The sequence below is a fragment of the Branchiostoma lanceolatum genome, chromosome 6 (genome assembly GCF_035083965.1).
Source record: "Branchiostoma lanceolatum isolate klBraLanc5 chromosome 6, klBraLanc5.hap2, whole genome shotgun sequence".
NCBI lineage: Eukaryota > Metazoa > Chordata > Leptocardii > Amphioxiformes > Branchiostomatidae > Branchiostoma > Branchiostoma lanceolatum.
In genome coordinates, this window is record NC_089727.1 from 14,851,621 (window position 1) to 14,874,416 (window position 22,796).

Sequence of the window (22,796 nt, forward strand, 5' to 3'; positions counted from 1 at the left end):
GACAGTGCTGTCGGACAGGGGTGAACATTAATTCGGGAGAGAAGATTCGTCTTGAATATCTAACCGCTAATTACATTTTATACAGCAGCTATTCGTTCCATCCTTGGCTTGAGGAGAGTGCTATGGATATAGACGTGTCCAAGTAAAAAAAATACACGAAAAAACGGCCGTACCGCACACATCTGGCCTTCGGTAACATCCCGTTTGTTGAGTCGGTAGAACGTTACTCAAAGTCAACCCCCACCGTCATGGAAATTTGTTAGTCTCCAAGCAGACCTACGGGTTGGCAAAGACCGTATCCAACAGGCAGAAGGAGTTTCTATAGCCAACCCAAGTCTCATAGCCAAACCCAAGGTCTGCCACAAGTCGGTGTGAACAAAGGCTATTAACATCTAATTGTTACCTATTCAAACTGCGTGTGTTTATGAGTTGATTACTCTCCGCCCGCCCGGGCGTGCAGGGCGGCGCCAGGTCGGCCTGTCTAGTCTCCAACTGAGACCCAACGGCTGCAAAGACCTTATCCAACTTGCAGAAGAAGTTTTTATAGCAATATCTAGAGTATAATATACTTCCTGGCGTGTTTTGTTTCCCAAAAGAAAGGTTTAGCTTATAAGGTTTAACCTCCGACGGCACGTGCCGCTTGCAACTAACGTTACATGCAAGGGGGTGGGGGTCCGAGTGTTGGCTTGAACCTGAAACAGTAAACATTCCCTACGAATGTTTTGAAACAGTAAACATTCCCTACGATTGTTTTTGTGTTTTTGTAAGAATGGTTCTGATGATGCCAATGGGTGACATGGGTGAAGGAAACACTGTATTATTGTGAGAACTTACAAGGCGCGAACCTCCCACTGGGACGTGCGCGGGTGACTGGCTATCCCAGAAATCGGTCATAAAAAGATTAGTACCCCGGACATTCGTGCGGCTGTTAGCATTACAACGAGGAGGGGCAGCGGCACCTTTATTGAATAGAAATGCTCCGCCCTGTTTGAGTTGTGGCAGACCTTGGGTTTGGCTATGAGACTTGGGTTGGCTATAGAAACTCCTTCTGCCTGTTGGATACGGTCTTTGCCAACCCGTAGGTCTGCTTGGAGACTAGAAATTTGTACGTTATTTATCGGGGCGTTAGCTGGATGCCGTAGAAATGGTAATACTACTATGTCCATGTGTTTCTGCTTGTGCTAAGAGCAAACTTTGAGGAAAATATCGCCATCAGTCCACTATCACACACAACATTTAGACAAAAAAAGTGTTCCTCGCAAACGTTTGTCGTCTGCCGAATAGCAGGATTCTGGGTAACGAATATGGTGGCGGGAAAATTCACCGTAGTGCCGTAGCCATTGGTTGTAGCAACAAAGAGGCGTTCTGATGATTAATCACACTTAGAGTCCAGTTGTAGGTTAGCAAAAGAGATTCTAATAAGTTGTATTGTAAATAATTGTGTTGAGCAGGAAGCGGATGTGACATTTGTCTTATAAACCAGCGAACAACTATGCAGTATAATTCTCCCATGAAGCCCTCAGACTGTGACAATAAGGGACGGAGAGTTTTTGACGTAGCCAACTTCTAATGCATGGTTATCGAAGCTTTTCAGACAGTGTTCTGAATACGTTAGTCTGTCAAGTGTGCATTTCTAGCGGTATTACTGATGTTGCATCTAGCACATATCCCTAAATACCCCGTTTTCGAAAAATCCCGAATTTAAGTACCCCGCGAATTTATGTTACCCAACGTTACTATTGGAGAATGAAAAAGAAACCCTTTGAACCCCAGAGTACCCTCACTCATCTAACGCATTAGTTAAATGTTTATGGTTGCACATTTTGCAACAAAATTATCAAATTAAGATATTATCACACATACAGTCAAACCTGTATTAGCGGTCACCTTTGCATAGCGGCCACCTGCCCATAGTGGTCACTTTTTGTCGGTCCCTTGGATTTTTCCCATTGACATAAGCATTAAGAATTAGGCTATAGCGGCCACCTGTCCAACGCGGTCGCGGCCAGACGATTTTCAGTCCCGCGAGTACAGTAACACTGTCGGTAACGGTCACGGCGCGCCGGTAGAAGCCGCATCGCCACCGCACGCCGGGTTCAAAATCTTCATTTTTTCACGCAGTTATCAAATTTATGTGGACTCAACTGGATAGGATGATAATAAAGAAAACCAGAATGTTTTATCTTTGTTAGAAAATCCATGGTTTGACGCGAAGTCAGTATAATTTTCTTCACATGGCTTGCGTTTGTACATCGTAGCAAAATTGACCATTTCTGTGCATTTCGACTGGACAAATATCACGGCAGCTTTTTGGAAAATACAACTCGCACATGTAGCTGATGTGGTAAGTTCGGGAAATGTTTGAATGCCGGCCCAATATCCGTTTTCCCCGGTGCTCAAAGTCAAAACGCGTTTCGCGCAATTTTCAAAATGGCGCTGATAGTCAGCACCACAAAGGTCAACGGAAGACACCACTGTTTCGGAGGTATAATGCGCTAAATATATTTTGCTGCAAAGTATCACTGAGGATAATTACTTTATTAAAAGCTTCAAACGAAATATGAATGACATTAATATGATGTAAAATTTGGGCTATTGCAATTTTCTGAAAAGAAGAAAGCCATCAAAAGAACGACCTTCTTCTGAGTACCCTATTAGCATAATGGTAGAAAATGATAATGACAAGCGGGAAGCGAAACAACAACAGACTAAGGAAAACTATCGCCACGATTTTATGTTTCAAAACGGTCGAAAACGAACAGTAAGTGGCAACTGAGCAACATGTGTTTTGTTCTTAACTAACTAGGTGGCATTTTGCTGCGAAGGACTTTGTTTCATATGATTAAAACTCGTTGGTGACGCGTGTGCCTGCAGCGAAGCAGTCGCGAAGGATCAAGAGTAGAGTATGGCGATGCTGGTCCGTACAGACATGAAGCCCGAGCAAGCCATGGATTTTGGAGTTGGCAGATACAATAATTCTTTTTTCAAGCCCATAATAGAAGTAAAAGAACAACAATCGACTTTCTAAAATGTGACTTACCTTTGCAATGTTTACATGTGTACTGTACGGTGAATAAATGTATCTCAGTGGGTACTGAAAATATGTGCCACTCGTGGTCAATTAATCGACATTTTCTCCATAGCGGCCACCTGTCCTTAGCGGCCAGTTTTGGCCAGTCCCTTGAGTGACCGCTATAGACAGGTTTGACTGTAATTTCTTCTTGAAAAGTCATTAACAGAAATAAAATGTTGCAAGATATTATCTTTTTGGAACATCATTATTTTTCTACCTGACATCATTATTGGCTGTTATTTTGAGTCATTGCGAGCAACTATTGATCTATAGTTGCTAGTTAAGTGTTGAATCTATCCCAATGGACCTGAATGTTAAGACTTTGCAGCCTGATATAAAAGAACGATGTGCTTTGCCCTAGTTGACAATTAATGGGGGAGATACTGTCTTCATTGAAATTCTGCACCATCCTTACATATAAGCTATAGAGATTCCATCCAGATTGTTTGGAACAGCAAAGGTCAGCATGTAAGAAAGAATACTAATGGTGTTGTCAGGAAGGATTGGGCCGACCTGGTGGGAAAAACATTGGTAAGTGGTGCATATGGTGGATGTGGACGTTGATAAAGCCAGGCTTTAAAACGTTAGTCAGACGTTGCTAGAATATCAATTATCATGAAGGAGGAGGAAGGTGTTGAATTCTTTTGCCATACAAAGACTAACTTTGCCATACAAATTGTTTTTGTTTGATCTTTTTTCTGAAGACTTACGAGAGGTAATCAAAAGTCAAAAGGCCGAACGCATGCAGAAATAAGGTGCACAACTCAAATTATGTAGTTTGAAGCCTGGTATCAATATCCACTAAATTTCGCATCATTGTGGTTATTACTTTCCTGTCGACATCCTTTTGAAAATGAAAAAAAATCTAGGCCAGAAATGTTGCAAACTCTTGTGTTAACTTTTCTTCTATCCAGATACAAGTTCTTCTTAGTTTGTCTTTGATAAAACAAGGTTATGCTTTAGTAGAGCTTTAACAGTCTGCTGGCTTGCCAAGCTAGTATGACCTTTTACATATTAATCAGATCAAAGGAAAATAGTGGGAAAGCTGTGTCTACTTGTCATATAGGTTTTGTTTCAAAGTCTACAAAAATGTCAAAGGTTTAGCTCTGGGGAATAATTGTTGTGATATTCAGAAGCCCTGTTTCAATTCGATGGGCTTCAGAATATCGTGAGGTATAGCAGCCTCTAAATAGCATGATTTAGTCTTGCCCTTTGGCTTTAAATCAGGGCTTATCAAGGACCTGGTGCAGAAAAGCAGCTTTGTCAAGTTTGCAGTCAAATAGGATTACAGTCACGGTGCTGGATTGAGCTACGTACCAGTAAGCCACCTGGTAATGTATTTCATAGAGTCCTACTTTGAAGTTTAAGCATGTGTACACTGCAGCTCAAGAACCTTTATCAGTTTTAGTGAGCTCAAGTTATCATATGATCCAGTTGATTTGTATGCATGTCCTTCTGCATGATTGTATCTACTGTTTCTTTAATAATACATGTAACATAAATCAATTTAGTAGTTTGGAAAGGAACGACATACATGTAACATGTTATAAACGCCGTCCTTGAAAAATAACTTAACTCGGTTTGAATTTGATCAGACGTTTCTCCGTTGTTATCAACCGTATAGAATTACATATCATCAGAAAGCTCTTTACTACCATTTACAATGATAATAGCAAGTCTGCATGTCAATTGCTCATGCATTCACAAGTCGGTAGAAGAATTTTGGCACTATTGTTGGGCAATCCACCAACAGACTCAGTTATCATGGTGCTTGTTGTACAAAATCATGATTATAACAAATGAGGTATCATCTTATATTCATTGAAAATATCAATGAAAATATTCATTGAAAAACAGTGGATGCATGATGAAAGGAAATTTCAACACTTTTTCTCTAAACTTCACACAAGTAACTCTGCGGTCCTCAACCCAAAACTATACAGCCATTATATCTAGATATCATAGTAAAAGGTACTAAATATGCTTTCTGATGATATATGATACAATTTATTTGGTAAAGTATTCATGAAGATATGATCAGCCAAAATCAAATTTCCAAACTTTTGTGCCACGTTGAGATTTGAGAGCGTACAAACCTCAGTCGAGGGAGGAAAGTTGTAAAATCTCAGTGATGTGATGGGCATTGATAGCTTGATATAATGAGCTTTTTGTTTGAACCTTTCTGTCATTTTCGCAAATGTATAAGATCTGACAACAGGACTGAATAAGGAGCTAGTTTCAGTTCATCACCCTTCTGGTGCACTGATAATAATAATGATAATAATAGTTTATTGGTCAGAAATTACCTGTGCAATGGCAGCCAGTGCTGAATTACTGCAGGGTTTTCTGAGGGACCTCAACTATTGATGAAATCTCACACATGTTTAGTAACAAACAAAGAACAGATAGTTAGGACGGGCATTACTTTTGTAGACTGCGTCATATCCTGCTGTTGAAGCACTTATCAGGCTTTTTGACTTCATTTGCTACATCAAGCCTAATGGTCTGTTATCTTATCCAATTTGTGCATGAACAGATTCCATTAGGTCTGCCTGCACCTAAGGAAGACCAGTTTCATAAATGGCGAGACCCTGTCATGAGCTACAAAAGACATTATCATGACATATTAGTATGACAATGGCTTTAGACATGCTTTGTCATCAAGATTGCCTGCCTACATACAGCAAAAGGGAAGAACTTAAAATGCCTATTATATATATAAGCAGCTTTTGTTCTTATCCTAAACCATCTTTTATTTACTTCCACTGCAATTCCCTTTACTGACACAAGAAGATCTTTAAATGCTGAGAGGGTATTATCTTTGAAATGGGAGCGTAGATTTATCTCTTTCCATTCCATTTTGAATGTACAATTTGCGTCAGAGGATATTATATCACCTTCTCACAGCTGTATCACACCTATAGGCATATCGCAGCTTGGCATGCCTTGCTTGTGGAAGAATCCCATGAAAGGGATCCAGATAAACAACTGTCACAAGACTGCTGTTAAGTGCATGAGGGTAGAAAATGGGACATTAGCATGGGGTGTAGGAGAAGGGTAAGTTTGAAACACTTACTATAAACAGGGTTTCAAAAGAATCAATAGTGATGGAAATAAGAGTTATGAAGATGATCCCATTGTATGAAAACCTTTTTGCTTTAATCTACAACTTTAAGATCTCTAGGGATGTACAAAGTCTGCAAAAATGACAGTGTAAAAAGCTTGGAAAACTTACAGTATACTTTGTAATCTGAAGTTCCCTGCAGCTAGTAAAAGTATTGCCAATATAAATGTTACCCTAGGCCTGCAGCTGTGCTGTGTTGCATAGTCCGCTTTCCCTCCGGCAGTGTTTCGCATTAAAGAGATCTACAATACAACCATTTGTCTTGCTTTCTTTGCCCACTGCCTTTTGGCTCAGTGACAAATTACATTTCTTCAGCAGAGCTACAGTACTAGTGTGTGTTAGGTTTCCATTGCAGTATCTCATGAGAAAGAGAGTTTTACTTGTTCTGCAGATTTGGCAAACTAACTGTAACATTAAATATCCGCTTGACTGTGCCCTGCTGTAAGGATAGGAATTTGTTATTGCCAAAAAAGCACTTGCAGGGGGGATTTATTTCTGCAGAATTCGAAGAATTTCTTCCTCAATAGAGCTAAGTCTAGACATCAAATAGTTTTGCAAAATGTATTTTGATACAAAAAAGGTTTAACGTTGGGTAACCTAAATTCGGGATTTTTCCGATAATGGTTGACTGAAATCAATCTAGCAGAACAATAAACCATCCTTTTTTTCTATTATTCTGTCAGTATCATGTACTATCTTTGCACTAATCATATATATGGTAGATTTTGTCTCTAGTCGTGCTGACACCATAATATTTCAACTTGAAACTACCGTGCGCCGCACGCACAATTGTGGTGCTGTCGGACAGGGGGGCACATTAATTCGGGAGAGAAGATTCGTCTTGAATATCTTACCGCTAATCACATTTTATACAGCAGCTATTCGTTCTATCCTTGGCTTGAGGAGAGTGCTATGGATATAGACGTGTCCAAGTAAAAAAAAATACACGAAGAAACGGCCGTACCGCACACATCAGGCCAGTTCGGGAACAACCCGTGTGTTGAGTCGGTAGAACTTCACTCAAAGTCGGCCCATCGTCATCATCGGGCAACGTGTAACGTTACATTATTCATGGGAAGTTAGCTGGATGCCGTAGCAATGGTAATACTACTATGTCCATGTGTTCCTTGTTGTGTTAGGAGCAAACTTTGAGGAAAATATCTTCCTCAGTCCACTATCACACGCAGCATTTAGACAAAAAAGTGTTCCTCACAAACCTTTGTCGTCTGCTTGACAACAGGATTCTGGTTAACAATATGGCGGCGGGAAAATACACGTGCCGTAGGTTGTAGCAACAGAGAGGAGTTTTGATGATTGATCACACTTAGAATATAGTTGCAGGTTAGCAAAAGAGATTGTAATAACTATTAAGTTGTCTTATAAATAATTGTGTTTAGCAGGCAGGAGATGTGACATTTGTCTTATAAACCAGCGAACAACCGTGCTGGGTGATTCTCCCACGAAGCCCCCAGACTCTGTCAATAAGGGACGGAGAGTTTTTGACGTCGCCAACTTCTAATGCATGGTTATCGAAGCTTTTCAGCCAGTGTTCTGAATACGTTAGTCTATCTGCTTTGCATTGCTGGCGTTATAACTGATTTTGCATGTAGCACATATCCCTAAATACCCCGTTTTCGAAAAATCCCGACTTTAAGTACCCCACGAATTTAGGTTATCCAACGTTACATAGCATAATTCAAATTTTGCTATGTATTTAACTCTCAGCCATTTTTTTGCCATTGAAAATTCAACAAAATTCTACTCTATGCTTCATGGCCAAGATGTAATCAATGATATGCCAGCACTGAACATTATGTCTCTATAAATATAATTATGATCTGTAAGATCTACATGCAGTGCAAAGTTTTGACATTCATTGGAAGATAACACAAGTGGAATGTGTCTGTTTAAACTGCTCCTAGCAAAGTTCATGTAGGTTTGTCATCCTGGTTATTGCCATGAATCCTTCCATCCACCATTTGACAGAATCTAGTTGCTTAAGAAATACATGAATTATTATCATTCTGTCATTTTGACAGACTCAATGATGTGTCTTATCTGAAAAAGGCTAGACTTAGGTCAAATGATGCCATGAGATGAGCATATGTTATTATGTTATAATATTTCCACATACAAAGATATTAAATATGATGTCATCTTGCCCTATGTAGGCCAATTCGTATACAACTCTATGCAAAAACGAGACATTGTTATACAATCCTGATGCAGTAAGCTGTTATCAACACAATGTTCTTGAAGAGATGACGTTGAAAAAAACTAGTGCAGGGGAGTAGGGGGAAAAAACTAGTGCAGGGGAGTAGGGGGAAAAAACTAGTGCAGGGGAGTAGGGGAAAAAACTAGTGCAGGGGAGTAGGGGAAAAAAACTAGTGCAGGGGAGTAGGGGAAAAAAACTAGTGCAGGGGACTAGGGCAAAGCTCTGTTGTTCACACCTGGTGCTAACAGCGTGTGTTGATTAATTACAGGGAAGCTGTGAGTCAGCGGCAATGTGTGACCAGACCCCGCCCCCCTCCGGAAGACCCAGTGTGCAGAGTCCTGCAGCTCAGCCAGTGTGAAGAGGAGAGATCAGGTGGGAGGTGTAGTCACCCATGTGGCAGGTTTAGAATAAGGCCATGTTGATTTGATTATATGGATGACATCCTCTGGGAACCCCAAAACTGTTGCAAGCATGCAAATTTATAAAAAAATTGGCCAAAAGAATTTGCCGTCATTATGAAATCTAAAGTATGTGGTCAGGGAGGTTGAACAAAACTAAACACATAGAGTATGGTATACTATATAATAGATGCTTCATTTTTGTTCTTTCACATCCTCTTCTTTGACTTTGGAATTGACTTTGGCATTCTATGACATTAGCATCCGTTTTCCGACATATTTCTTTTGCAATTTACAGCATATATTTTCTCATTTTGCAGCTGCTTTGTATGTTTTATAGTACAGCCAAAAACGTTTTTTTTGGAAACGGATGAAAACTGATGCACACGTGGATGTTATCCATATGATCAAATCAACATGGCCTAAAAATGATTTACAACATTGTAGCACATTTTTGCCTGTAGTTCTAAGGAGCTCAATTACTCATACCTGTACCATTCTTAAGACTGAATACAGAGCAGAATACCATACCTGTAACCTATCTGATACTTCATAAGTGGATTCTTACTGCAAAACTTGTCAGTACCATGGCCATATGCTATTGGGAATAGGCAGCTCCATGGATGCTCTAAACAGTACTGAAAACTCAGCCAACAGGAATTGATTGGCAGAATAATTTGCTGTGCACTGCAAACTGAAAGGTCTTCTTACATAATGTAGTGATGAACAGGATGAAAGGATTGCATAATCAGTCTTGTCAGATCATCGGGGAAGGGAGGGAGGAGGGGGCTATTATTAGATCTTTCCCTCAGTTGGGTATGTTCTGTCCTGGTTTTTAGTGTGAAGACTTAACGTCAGCACATCCAACAGGAAACAATTTATCATGATTCACTGCATTTGTCACTAGTACATGCATTAGAAGTTATATAGACTGACACGGTGTATATTTCACACCCTGACTTTGAAGATTCAAGGTAGCTACAAGATGTGATGATTCAGTTCCAGTGCAATAGCTTCAATCTCTGTTTCTTACGTGTCCTTTTCTTTTAGCCTTAAGCAGTAATTAAGAAACCACTCAGAAAGCCCCACCTGTTAAATGAGCTGTTGCTTCAAAGAAGAGTTTTGTGCAAATGCAGCAAACTATAGTTGGAGGGAAAGTTCTTTTGTATGGTCCCAGTGTGCTATGCTTGTTTTACTATAATTGTGAAATGAAGTTCACATCATCCCTTGTGGAGTTTTATATGACTGATCAAAGAATCCCCCTTGATATTCTCTATAAAATTACTAGGCCATACACATTTCATGATTTATAGGACTAATTCTCTTGTTATAAGGACAAGGGACAGATGATAAAACAAATACTGGTATTGATTGTGATACCTTGTTTTATGTAAGTGATCGAAGGTTCCCCATTTATGTTCTCTTTGTTATATTACCAGACCGTACAATTGTTTGAAGAAAATTCATAAAGGAAGGGGGGGTTCTCATGTTCTTAGGCATGATGGGGACCTTTACAAAGCTTTAAAGGATGATGAATAATACTGTTTGACAATGTTGAGTGTTAGTACCAAAATCTTACAACATCCTTCTGTCGTTTATGGTGTATTTTAATTTTTTTCATCCTCCAAATGGATCTGCAAGATTAATTAGACATGAAGATTATGCAACATAGGTTGTTCTGGGGATATGGTTACAACTTGGGTGAGGGCTATTCTTACAACTCAAGCAAAATGCAACATGATTTATTTCGGGTGTCCATGGTACTGAAACTGTAGTAGTTGTTAAAAGGCTATCAAATGGACTAATCAGCAGAAATGGAAGGAAGATGATCCCAGTATCAAGTGGATAGAGGAATCATGTTCTTATTGTAGTCTTGGTTGGATATGTAGTTAAGATGAATGATGGATAGTCCTACATATACATCTGACCCTGCATCACAAGGTTTTTATTTTTCAACATTAAGCTCTTTTGGGGACAAGTTTTCAAATGGTTAGCAGAATTCTGTAGTGCCAAGTAGTGAACTGATCTTCATATCTCAAGATTATTGGTCCTTGTTATCTGTTTAATTTTCAACTTTGGTATCTTAGACAAAAAGGAGAGCAACAAAGTTTTGATTTCTTGTGTCTTGTGCAACATAATTTATATTGATTTTGATTTGCATTATGTTATGATTCCATTTTCATGTCACATAGTTATGCCGATCCTGGTTTCCTTTGATGTCATTATAGATTTTCCTCAAAGTTTCCACTTATGGACTCCTTGTGGATTATCATGCAATCCAAGTGCCTCTAGTTCTTTTGATACTTAAGAAAAATCAATATCACCTTAAACCCCAGGCTGTTTTGAGTTATTCTGTATCATGATATGAGATAAAATCTTTATTTTTGCATGATTAACAAAGTAGCTGCAGGGGTAGCAGGTACTGGTCAATCTTTATTAGATCGAAAAGTTTCAGTCCAAGGAAAATGACCAAAAATATTATCAAATTTGAACAGAGTAGTTTCAAGCAACATAAAATCAGTCACAGGCAACATTGACTTGTGCGGATTCTTGCAATGATATGTCAGTATTGCATTACTTAATCACTTGCAAAAGCTAACTATTAAGTATTTTATTGGTTAGCTTTGTTGTATATTTTACTAGCTTTACCCATAGATATTAGTTATCCACATGTACTGTAAGAAAAATATTGTTCAAAATAGACTCTGAATATGGAATGACATAAGGTCATTTTGTGATTATGTATAACAAATTTCTTTAATGAAGCAAATTAAGTTGCTTGATTTCACTTCTTAAGTTTATAGATATCATGTACTGTAGAATGACTAAATGTTTTTACAGTGGTTTGTGTTTGAAAATGGGTGAATATGAGTTTCTGATTCACTTTCATTGTGAGATGACAACAAGTACATGTCAACATTTATCTATGATAAAGACATTGCTAAAATGTTGGGATATGCAGTATGTTGGATAATTTATGGTACCTGCATACATGAGGTTTTGTTCATTTCAAGGGGATTAGTCTTTTATTTAGTTTTAGTACAGGGATTACCGTAATGATGGTCATTTATTATTTTTCCCATCAAACTGTCAGCGACGTATTGATGCCTCCTGGGAAATGAGCTCAGAGGTCCATTTTATCGGACTTCACTGGAGTTTTTCTCCAGACAAGAAATCCTAGGAGATTGTTTAAAATGTGGATACCTACTGGGTGAAACACAATATAGAAATGTTGACTTGAATGATTCTTAGTAACAGTGAACAGAAAAGCTGTGCTTTAAGTATCCAAATCTTTAGGAATCTTTAAGTTCTTAGATTCTTGATTGAAAAGAAAACAATGTAATGGCACCAGAACCAAGTTACCACATCGTTGTGGCCTTACTGCTTTTTTATTGCAGTAATCACCATTATTCTTTCACCATATGGCCCTCCTTGCAGCAGGAAATTGTAGGAGAGACATGGTGCATTTCACAGCTAATTGAATGAACATTGAAAAGTAGCCATCAAGGCCGAGGTGAACACTAAGCTATTGTATATCAGACAGAGACTTGATTGCCTGCAAGTTTCTTGGATAAATCTTCCAGAGAAATTGCTGATATGTGGAAAACCTGCCGTCTGCAGCTGTCAATGTGCTGCCTCAGATATAAATCATTCTCCTTTTCTAAAAATAAATTCTGCTGTTTGCAGGACAGAAGCCTTGTCTTACTATCAAAATGTAACATAAAATGTGTGTTAAACAGCACCAGGTACATGTATGTATAGGTTACCACACATTGATATTTTACATGACAACTTCACATTTTTCTATCAAGACTTTGTTCTTGTAGAATAAGGCCAGAAAAACTACTGAAGTCTGGCTATAACATCATTTTAAGAATGCCAGTCGTAGGTAGGAAAAAATCTGAAATATTTTTTGATGGGTTGTGTAAAAATGGAAAAAAGTCACATTGGATGGATATCAAGAGAAGACAGTCAACAGAAAAAAATGAAGAAGCTTGTAAGAAGAAAGTTAGCTGTGCATTAACAGTTTTAGAATAACACCTTTTCCTATGGCCCTTCCATTCATGCAGAGTATTATTTACAGCTTGGCTCTAACTACTATAAAATCTGGCAAATATGTTGTTTTAAATATGAGGTAGGCTAGCATCACATAAAAGAAAATCTGATGTGTTTGCCGACACTAAATCTTGCTAAGATGTGCATCCATGGCTGTATCTCTTATTAGCAAAGTTTATAGGACTGTCCTTTCAATGACCCCCTTGAAGATATAACGTAGCTCATACAATAAATACAGCTTTTGGAAATGCAGCTACAAATGTGCATGACTAAGAGAAAATAGTCAGGAAAGACACAGTAATACTATATCATTACAAGGAAAAAAATGAGGGTGTCTGAGTCAGAAGGGAATGTGTGATGCACTTGAATTGTTACGAATAGCAATCAATACAAGGCCAGTGAGGCAGTCAGTAGAAAGTCACACTAGAAATGCACTCCATTTCACTACAATTATGACAAGTCATGATAAAATAATAAAGGCTTACTTCTTTGCAAAACCACATCACAGCTTAGGGTGAATAAATTCTTTATAAAGTTGGTCACTCCTTAATGAAAAGGGGAGCAGGCAATTTAGGAGAAAATCCGCCACGGCGTCTCCTTACGTCATTGTAATCACTTTCAGCCAAGGATGTCAAATTGCATGTCGTTTAGGGCTTTTCATGCGTAAATCTGTGTTCTTCCACGTCTTAGGAACAAATCCCTCAGGAACCAAGAAGTCCGTCCTGTGAAGAGTTTGCGAGTTCCTCGGAGGCCAACATGGCAATCTCCTTGTGTGTTTCACAAGCGCATAAACACTTAATCATAGATTGGTGTATCAAGTGTTATCATTCCTGATCATGTAAATTCATGTAACAAACTGATAACATTAAGCTTAGGGTAAATCAATAAGTTTTTACCTGACCTCCTTGACCCGACCGACATCCTCATATATTAGACAGATGATATTCAGTTATATCTGGTCATGTCAATTTCAAATCAATGCTGATTTCTAAAAAGAGGTAAAGTCAAAGATGGACTTAAACAGGAAATCTTTAAAAACGATAAGTCCTTTTAAATATTTCTCCCATTGTCTACATACTGTTCTGATGTTATATTGAATTGGAACAAATAACTGAGTATTTGAGTAGGACATTTTCTTGTTTACATATTAAAGTAAAAACAAAAGGGCTTTTGGCAACTTAAAACAGCCAGAATTCCCTGTCCACTTTAGTTCTACACCTTGTATTCTATTCTGAGACAATCTTATTTTTCATGTACATGCCTACAGGCTAAATAAGATTGTGCTAGACAAGATTTCCCTTATTCCTTAAAATTTTAAGAAGTAGAAATTGTTTCCATCAAATAATCCTGCTGCACTGCAAGGTTGTCAATTATCGGCCTCTCAGAAGAGACTGGTTGTTACAAAGTTAATTAAGTGTTACCCTGCAGGGTATACGGATGTGCATCATATTTATCAACCTCTCATAGATTAAAATCATGCAAAAAGCTGCATCATCCATGCAGTTTAAACCACATTTATAGGAAAAATGATGTTATCGTAAAAGAAGCTGGTGAACTGTAAAAATGTGCATCATATCTATGATAGGAAGAGCGACTATTTTGATTGGGCTCAATCTACACTTCAGGAGATCCGTATCTCTTTAGGACACCCACGTCCCACCTCCAATTTTACTTGCATTGATAGCCTTCTCTGTGGAACCGCGTTATAACTCACTGAAATCTGCCAAGGCAGTCCCATTTAGGAGGTTGTTATGCCCCAGCTTTATGAAGTTTCCCATTCCACAGCTAGATTGCCCATTCCACAGCTGACATCAACTGTGTGAGCCTCAAATATACCAAGGTAAGAATATTTCACATGTGAAAACCATTCTGTGTAGATTCCTATGGTTGGGCAGAGAGATACTTGATGCATAAATTTTACCCCAGAGACTTTGAAAGGCTGTTTCGTTGATGATACTGCAACTGGAATGTTTTTGAGATTGAATGTGTTTTACGGTCACGGTGTTATGTGGGGATTGGTTAGAAACACGATTTACGAGAGCACAACATTGGCCAACAGCCAGGCGAAAGTACATGTTATGACTTCTGCACTCCATTTTTCAGGCTAGTTTATTCCTGGGATTTGTCAGTTATGCTCTTGGATAACAGCAACCTTTTCGATGTCATAGTCAGGAAACCGAAGGTCAAGTTCGATAATGGCCCCCCTAGCAGCTTTCTAAGGTGCAGTGGCACTTCCTGTTTTGATATCTCGTGTTCTGGACATGCTTTGGTCGTGATTTTTCCGTAGATAAGTCTTAGGACAGAGAGCAAGTGGTGTAGCGGCTTGTTTGGAACTGCAGGGGCTTTTCAGAATTTGAAAAAGAATAAATTCAACTTCATTATGGTAGGATTGGTCAGTTGGACCAATCGTAGGGAATTTCTCTTGGCCTCCACTCGTGCGACATCCGCCGCCTGGATGGCTGGCCTCGCCTCTCGCTTGTGATTTTGTCACAAATATTCCCCATTTGTCGTCCCTGCACAACTGATCTCCACAGCGCTTGATGAAGAAGAGGTTGACGGATCATAATTTTTGGTAGTACGTTGATAGCTTAAGTGATTATTGGCTAATTATGCAAAGTATGAGTTGATAAGCATGAATTAATTAGGAAAGTTTATAAATCCACTGCAATCCATGAAATCATGCAAATCAGGGTCTGGTTTATACAATTAATGAGAAAATGCTACAAAAAAAGTACAATATCGTAGCCATGGACTACCTTTTTTTCTTTACCATAGAAAGATAAAACCACCCTTTTGCCACTTTTTGAATCTCAGAAGATTTCCAAAAGCATTCCTTTGTGCCTTGCCAACTTTTGCACCTAACAAGCCGTAGAATGAATTTATCCTGACAATAAATAATATCTGTTGATATACCTTGAGTGTTTGGACCATTTTTTTGGATTTCGTCTACAGACATTTTAGACTCATAATGATTTAGATTTCCTTGAGTCAGCAAGGTTGCAGTCTATATGTATGAGATTTTTGGCGCACTTCCCGTATGGCATCTCCTTTATTGCTGAAACGTGCCACAGTCTTTCTCTTGCAATTCACATGGGGTTTAGGGGAGGGGGAACCTAAAGGTTCGTGTTATTGAATTGCATCTTGTACTAAATGTAGCAATTATGTGTCTTTAAACAGCCACGTCTTGCATAGCAAATCGTCTGCTGGCAAATGAAATCAGGGTTATGTATTCTTGTGAGATACGATGTTTTCTTGCCACTGATATGGCTTTCAATGATAAATGTATGAAAGATTTCCAGTTTCATCCTACTAAAATTTCAAATTCAATGTATCTGTTGTTTAGTTACAGCCCATTTTGCTATAATGGATCATAAAACAATGTTACTCTGTTTGCTAGTCCTTGTTACCAATATTTCTTACAAAAATGATTGAGGTGTGTTGAACATAATGTTCCAAAGCAGCTTAGAAACTCGACCCTCCTGATGTTAAAGGTACCCTTGATGATAAGTAATTTCTCAGGTAAGTCAGTATACGTGCCGTGCCTTGTACTGACCTTGGTCCACCATCAACTGCAAGTCTCTTGTATCCAGCCGTAAACTATTTTTAGAAGGAAGAGTTATTTTCTGAGATAAAACCTTTCCTTCTTATTGATTTTCATCCCTTCTTTATCGTCCTCGAACATAGCACAGGGATTTTTCTTTCTTTCTGGACGTACAGATAAGTCGGAATTCAGCCACGCAGATTAGTGGACTTTCCCAAAGCGTGGTCTTTAAAAGCATGGAGGATCGTAGGAAGTCCACATGGGAATGAATTCGGCATGCATTGATTTAATGAGGTACTGTTACATAAGGGTGATACATAAGGGTGATATGCAAAGATGTAATGTTCTCAGCAGGTCTTCTCTTGCTCGTTTACAGCAAAATTGCCATCTTAATGACCATGTTGATGTTGTATCAGGCATTTTCTGTGATAAACATTGTTTTACCTATCGCACATCAAATTGAATGTGCATGTGACTGCAATTGTGTAGAGTCTTGTTAAGTGCCTTTACCAATTGTATAGATATGATAAGGATCTGTTGTTAGTTTTTTTTTGTACTGTAAAGTGGATTTTTTGTTTGTTTTGCATATACCCGATAAACCGCATCATGGTATAACACACCAGGTTTGTACTGAAGAGTACAGGTTGCATATCAAGACAGATATATTTGATCCACTCACACTGGGATGGACCCCTACTCATTTTGATAAGCTTGGTGGGTTCTTTTACTTGCTTGAGGTGTGGCTCTCCTCAAACAAGGGACCTCTATTTAACATCCTATCCAAGGGATCGCGATGGCCCTAACAGAAGCTTTACTCATTTTCACTTGAGTAAAGTGGGGAAAGTTGTGTAAAGTGCCTTTCACAAGGGCACAACGTCAACAAGGGGGCCCTGGATTTGAACCCAGGACCCCTGGGTTCTGGGCCAAACACCTTGCTACTACGCCACAGCAACATTGGTTTTCAAGACATGTTGTGTTTCAAGATAGACAGGTGATGGATGAAATGATCCACAGTTATGGTTGGAGGGAAACAGTCATTTATGTTATACCCATTTATGCATGCTGGTGAAGTCCTGACAATTATTCGTAAAATTTTCTGTATGTGTCTAGTTGCTAATATCATGTACTTTTTCATATAGATGACCTTATAAACAAAATTTGATGTCTCGAGATAGGATATAATAAAAGCGAATCCACAGAAAAGAACCAGAACAGAGTCAGCTTTCAGATGTGACTTATGTGGTGGAGACTGTCATTCTCAAACTGGACTGTATTGCCAATGCTGTAGGGCTGAATTTGAATTATCGGTTTTACCATGGTCAATATTGACCGACGAAGGCCATATGTATGATGTCTTGAATGATAAACACTACATACTATCAATGTACTGAAAGCATACCAGACATTAACGATCATAAACAGTGTTAAGATTTTGTGTAGGTCTAGACCATGTCAATAATGTTTTGGTAGATGTGCTTGAGGATACAGGTATAGATCCTTGTTCAGTCAAGATCCCATCATGTCTGAAGGCAAACCAATGTTGGAGCCAGTCATGTATGAAATTGCTCGCAAGTGCTTTTCTGTTTGGTGGGCATAAAAACATGGTATCTATTGGGCGTGTCGCCAATAACAGGTAACCTATTTCTTTTTGAAAATCTCACTGAAAATGATTGATATAACCATATCTTTGACAGGCACCAAGAACTTTAAAACAGACTTATAAACTAATTGACTTCCAAATAAAGGACTAGGTTCTATTCTGTTTGAGGGTCTCATTTGACCAAAAAAAGCCAAGAAATGCTCATTTTATGTTTTGCATAATCCTGGATGGTTGGTAATGCTTCTGACACTCATGGCATGTTTTTTTACAGCACATTGTCGTACTAGCCTTTTATAGCTCAAGTTGTGCAAGTTTGAGGCAGCTTACAAACTTGCAATGTCATACAATGATGATGATGATGATGATGATGATGAACTGGATGTCGTTTTAATCCTCCATCCTTAACTGTTGTGACCTTAAAGATGAATTTCTCCATCTATCATTTACAGTTGACATTTTTGGCACTGACAAATGAATTACAGCAGAACCTCATTCTTTCCAGACCTTGTTACCCTTGATATTTTTACTTGGCTAGGCTTAACCTCTCCCGACAGTAATCAAGGATGTTGGAACTTGTCCCAGCAAAGTCTAGATTAATGTAATGGGTTTGATTACCTCCATGAAGATGGGAGGTACAGTTTTAGGCATGTTTTTTCTTCGTGCGTGTAAGGAAGAATGGGTGTAGGTTCGGGCTATCTATCAGCTTGCTATGGAACTGCAGGGGCATTAGTGTAGAGATATTGCAAGGGTCAAAAATGACCAAATTAATGATGGATTTCTGTGTTGTAAGCATGCAGTTTGTTTCCGAAAGTGGGTTTCAATAATAGTTTCTCAATAAATTACTTGACTGAAATGTTCTCTTGAATGTTGAATGGAAAATGAACATTCAGTTCCCCATTTCAAACATACATGCACGTCCTTTTTGATGACTTCCACATTTCACATTCTAACGGGTCGTTGTGCTAACATTCAACAAGTTTATGTTAAACTTCACAGAATATTGATGTTCTGAAGTTGTGCATGAAAAAAGACCGAGCAGAAATACATATAACGGTTATCTAACCAGTTGGCCTTTGGCTAACTCTATCTTATCAACAAAATTCATGAATAATGACAGCACAGTACTAAAGCCCAACATTCAATCCTGCCCTAAGGTGCTTGTTTTTTTATCTCATATGAAAACAGCTGCCCTTATCTACGATGTTCTATCATGAGGACTAGATACAATGTACTTTTATTAGACTCTGTGATGTGCAATTTTATAGCAACTTGACAATCACAGGTTTACTAATAGAATACTGTAAAACTCATTTCAGACACATTCCATTTGTGACATACTGTGGGACTCCAGATGATACTGTATCATTTCGTCTCTTTAAAGGACACTGCAAAAGTGTTTGTGGCAAATGCTGTTCCATGAATGATGTTGACCTTTGTTCTTGTTTTGTTTCCCCTCCAGTAATCTGCTATCCTGTGCTGGACAGAGAGGGCAGTGAACTGCTAGCAATATTGTTGGTAAGCATTGTTAATATTTTGCTCACAAAATTGTAATCCCCTCATTGTACTACTACAATGAGCAATGAAGGGTTGAAACTGATCAAAATTTTGCTGAATCGGGTAACGTTGGGTAACATAAATTCGGGATTTTTCCGATAATGGTTGACTGAAATCAATCTAGCAGAACAATAAACCATCCTTTTTTTCTATTATTCTGTCAGTATCATGTACTATCTTTGCACTAATCATATATATGGTAGATTTTGTCTCTAGTCGTGCTGACACCATAATATTTCAACTTGAAACTACCGTCCGCCGCACGCACAATTACAGTGTTGTCGGACAGGGGGGCACATTAATTCGGGAGAGAAGATTCGTCTTGAATATCTTACCGCTAATCACATTTTATACAGCAGCTATTCGTTCCATCCTTGGCTTGACGAGAGTGCTATGGATATAGACGTGTCCAAGTAAAAAAAATACACGAAAAAACGGCCGCACCGCACACATCAGGCCTTTGCTAACATCCCGTTTGTTGAGTGGGTTGAACGTCACTCAAAGTCGATCCCCACCGTCATGGCAACGTGTACATTATTCATGGAAAGTTAGCTGGATGCCGTAGCAATGGTTATACTACTATGTCCATGTGTTCCTTGTTGTGTTAGGAGCAAACTTTGAGGAAAATATCTTCCTCAGTCCACTATCACACGCAGCATTTAGACAAAAAAGTGTTCCTCACAAACCTTTGTCGTCTGCTTGACAACAGGATTCTGGTTAACAATATGGCGGCGGGAAAATACACGTGCCGTAGGTTGTAGCAACAAAGAGGAGTTTTGATGATTGATCACACTTAGAATCCAGTTGCAGGTTAGCAAAAGAGATTGTAATAAGTTGTCTTGTAAATAATTGTGTTTAGCAGGCAGGAGATGTGACATTTGTCTTATAAACCAGCGAACAACCGTGCAGTGTGAGTCTCCCACGAAGCCCCCAGACTCTGTCAATAAGGGACGGAGAGTTTTTGACGTAGCCAACTTCTAATGCATGGTTATCGAAGCTTTTCAGGCAGTGTTCTGAATGTGTTAGTCTGTCAAGTTTGTATTTCTAGTGGTATTACTGATGTTGCATCTAGCACATATCCCTAAATACCCCGTTTTCGAAAAATCCCGAATTTAAGTACCCCACGAATTTAGGTTACCCAACGTTACATGTTTACTAAGTATAATTGTTGTAGTCATAGCCATTAGTTCCATAGTTCATGAGTCCCACATCACCGTTGGCAATGTAAAAGTTAGACTCCTAAATACCTGTTGTAAACAAGTAAATCTTGCATGAGGACAGGTAACCTTTAAAATCTACCTGTCCCTAGTAACAAGACTTTTAGTGATTCTTTTTACAACAGTACCAACAGCAATTCGTGAGACCTACTGGGGCAGATTAGATGTAGTAACGTGAGCACACTTGAAAAACAGAACTCAGTCTGGTGTCATCCACAAGTCAGCTGTAGGGAAAGGCTGTTAAATTTCTGCCCTCGTTGTTGGGTCAGGTTGGTCTAATATTTTCTTCACATTGGCTCCTGAGCAGCGTATGGGCCCCCTGGTACCCACAAATAGAACTGACCGACCCAGTTTACTTCATTGACCTAAGATTGGGTGCTTTATAGCTTGTGTATAAGCCAGAACAAGGCTATTAAGCGAAAACACTCCCCTCAAAGGCATGCACGCACGGCAGTCATGGATCATTTATTCTTTGCTGCTGACAAAATCTGGTAAAGTTGAGGCATAAAAGGGATGTTAATACAGCAGCGCCAATTTTGCAAAGGTCAGCAAATTAGGATCTTATGTCCTAGACATCTGTTTTAGGAATGCATATTGCAGTAATGACTTGCATGAATTGTGGAACATCTGTCATGGTTGGGTTGACCGGGGCAATGACCTAATGGGTAGAGTGTTCACCTTGCATATGGCAGGTCGTGAGTTTGATCCCCGGCAGAGTCATACCAAAGACTTTAAAAATGGTTCATACTGTTTTCCAAGGGCTACTGAAACGTAGATGGGTGCCGCCCTATGCACCATCTGGTGTGGGAGGACTTTCACTTTCTTAATGGTTGGATTCAAAGGCCATATAATTGAGAACTATAAGCATGCCTAACTCTAAACCCGAGTCTAAGGTCACTTAAAGCCAGCCTTATGTTTATTCCATTAGTTCTAGGTATGGCAATGAACCATGAAAAGTCATACCGCTTACTAAATTTTTTTATTACCATGAAGTCCTACTCCTTTTGCATCTCATTCTTTCAGCATGTAAACGGAAAGCTGCAATGTCTTCTTATCTGGCACTGTTGAAGTGCTTTGGGACTTGAACATTTTCAGTTCATCCAATGCTGCAAAGTTTTCACTGATGTTGATGTGAATGATAGTATTGTCCTGATACCTTCAGGGCAATGTGGTCAAATCTGTCACCTCATTGATCAGATTTTAATGGCTTTTACATTAAAGAAACTTAACCAGGCTAGATATAAATAGGGAAGTAATGGCTATATATGGAAGAATCCTTTAGAACTGTCCCACTTGATTATTGAAAACGCCACAAGAGACCACTTTGACGTTCTCAAATGTTCCCATCAAATAAGTTTGCTAAGCCCAACTTCCTTCAAAGTGGGTCGTAATAAAGTGAGTATTGATTTTTGGGGTGCTGTCGTCACCAGCGCGGGACAATTAGGTCAGTGTTGTAGCAAACAAGAGAATCAAATCAGACCTGTCGGGAGAAGTTAGGTCGATAGATTTACGAGAACCTGTCGACCTGTTAGTCTGAGACTTAGTGTAGAAGTAATATGTAGTACTTGGAGAATGTATTTTTTTACAATTTTATCTGCACATTTTTCTGAAAGCAAAGGCATGGGCCAGCCCCCAAATAATGATCAAGAAATGAAGATAACATTTTTCAGGTTTAAAACTTAGCTTGTTTTGCACTGATTTTGTGGAGTTGAATCAGCAGATATTCCTTCAGGAAACATATCAATTAAGGATAAATTTTCATTCTCAGAAAGAGCTTTCTTTATTTATTAAACTTCACAGAATGAAATCTGAGAGGTGTTGGCAACAGGATTGATGCATCCTTTAGCTGGCAAAGTAAAGAAAACTTACTGGTACCACATGCCTTACATGCTTTAAGTTGTTTAATCTTGAAACCTTTGCACAACAAAGGGTGCGTCCTTGACTTTATATGTAGCACATTTATCATGATTTCAGTGGAAGTCCAAAGGGATAGGGTTAGATATTACACATTACATGGG

The 22,796-nt window shown here is 38.9% G+C and overlaps 1 protein-coding gene across 4 annotated transcripts in view; it reads left to right on the plus strand.

Annotated features, from left to right (window-relative positions):
• Nucleotides 1–22,796, plus strand: part of LOC136436776 (cGMP-dependent 3',5'-cyclic phosphodiesterase-like) — an 86,634-nt gene that overhangs the window by 23,820 nt on the left and 40,018 nt on the right. For all 4 annotated transcript variants that reach the window (XM_066431041.1, XM_066431042.1, XM_066431043.1 and 1 more), the window contains exons 4-5: nucleotides 8,681–8,784; nucleotides 19,467–19,522. In XM_066431041.1, coding sequence (XP_066287138.1) covers nucleotides 8,681–8,784; nucleotides 19,467–19,522 — 160 coding nt within the window. The remainder of the gene's footprint in view (nucleotides 1–8,680; nucleotides 8,785–19,466; nucleotides 19,523–22,796) is intronic.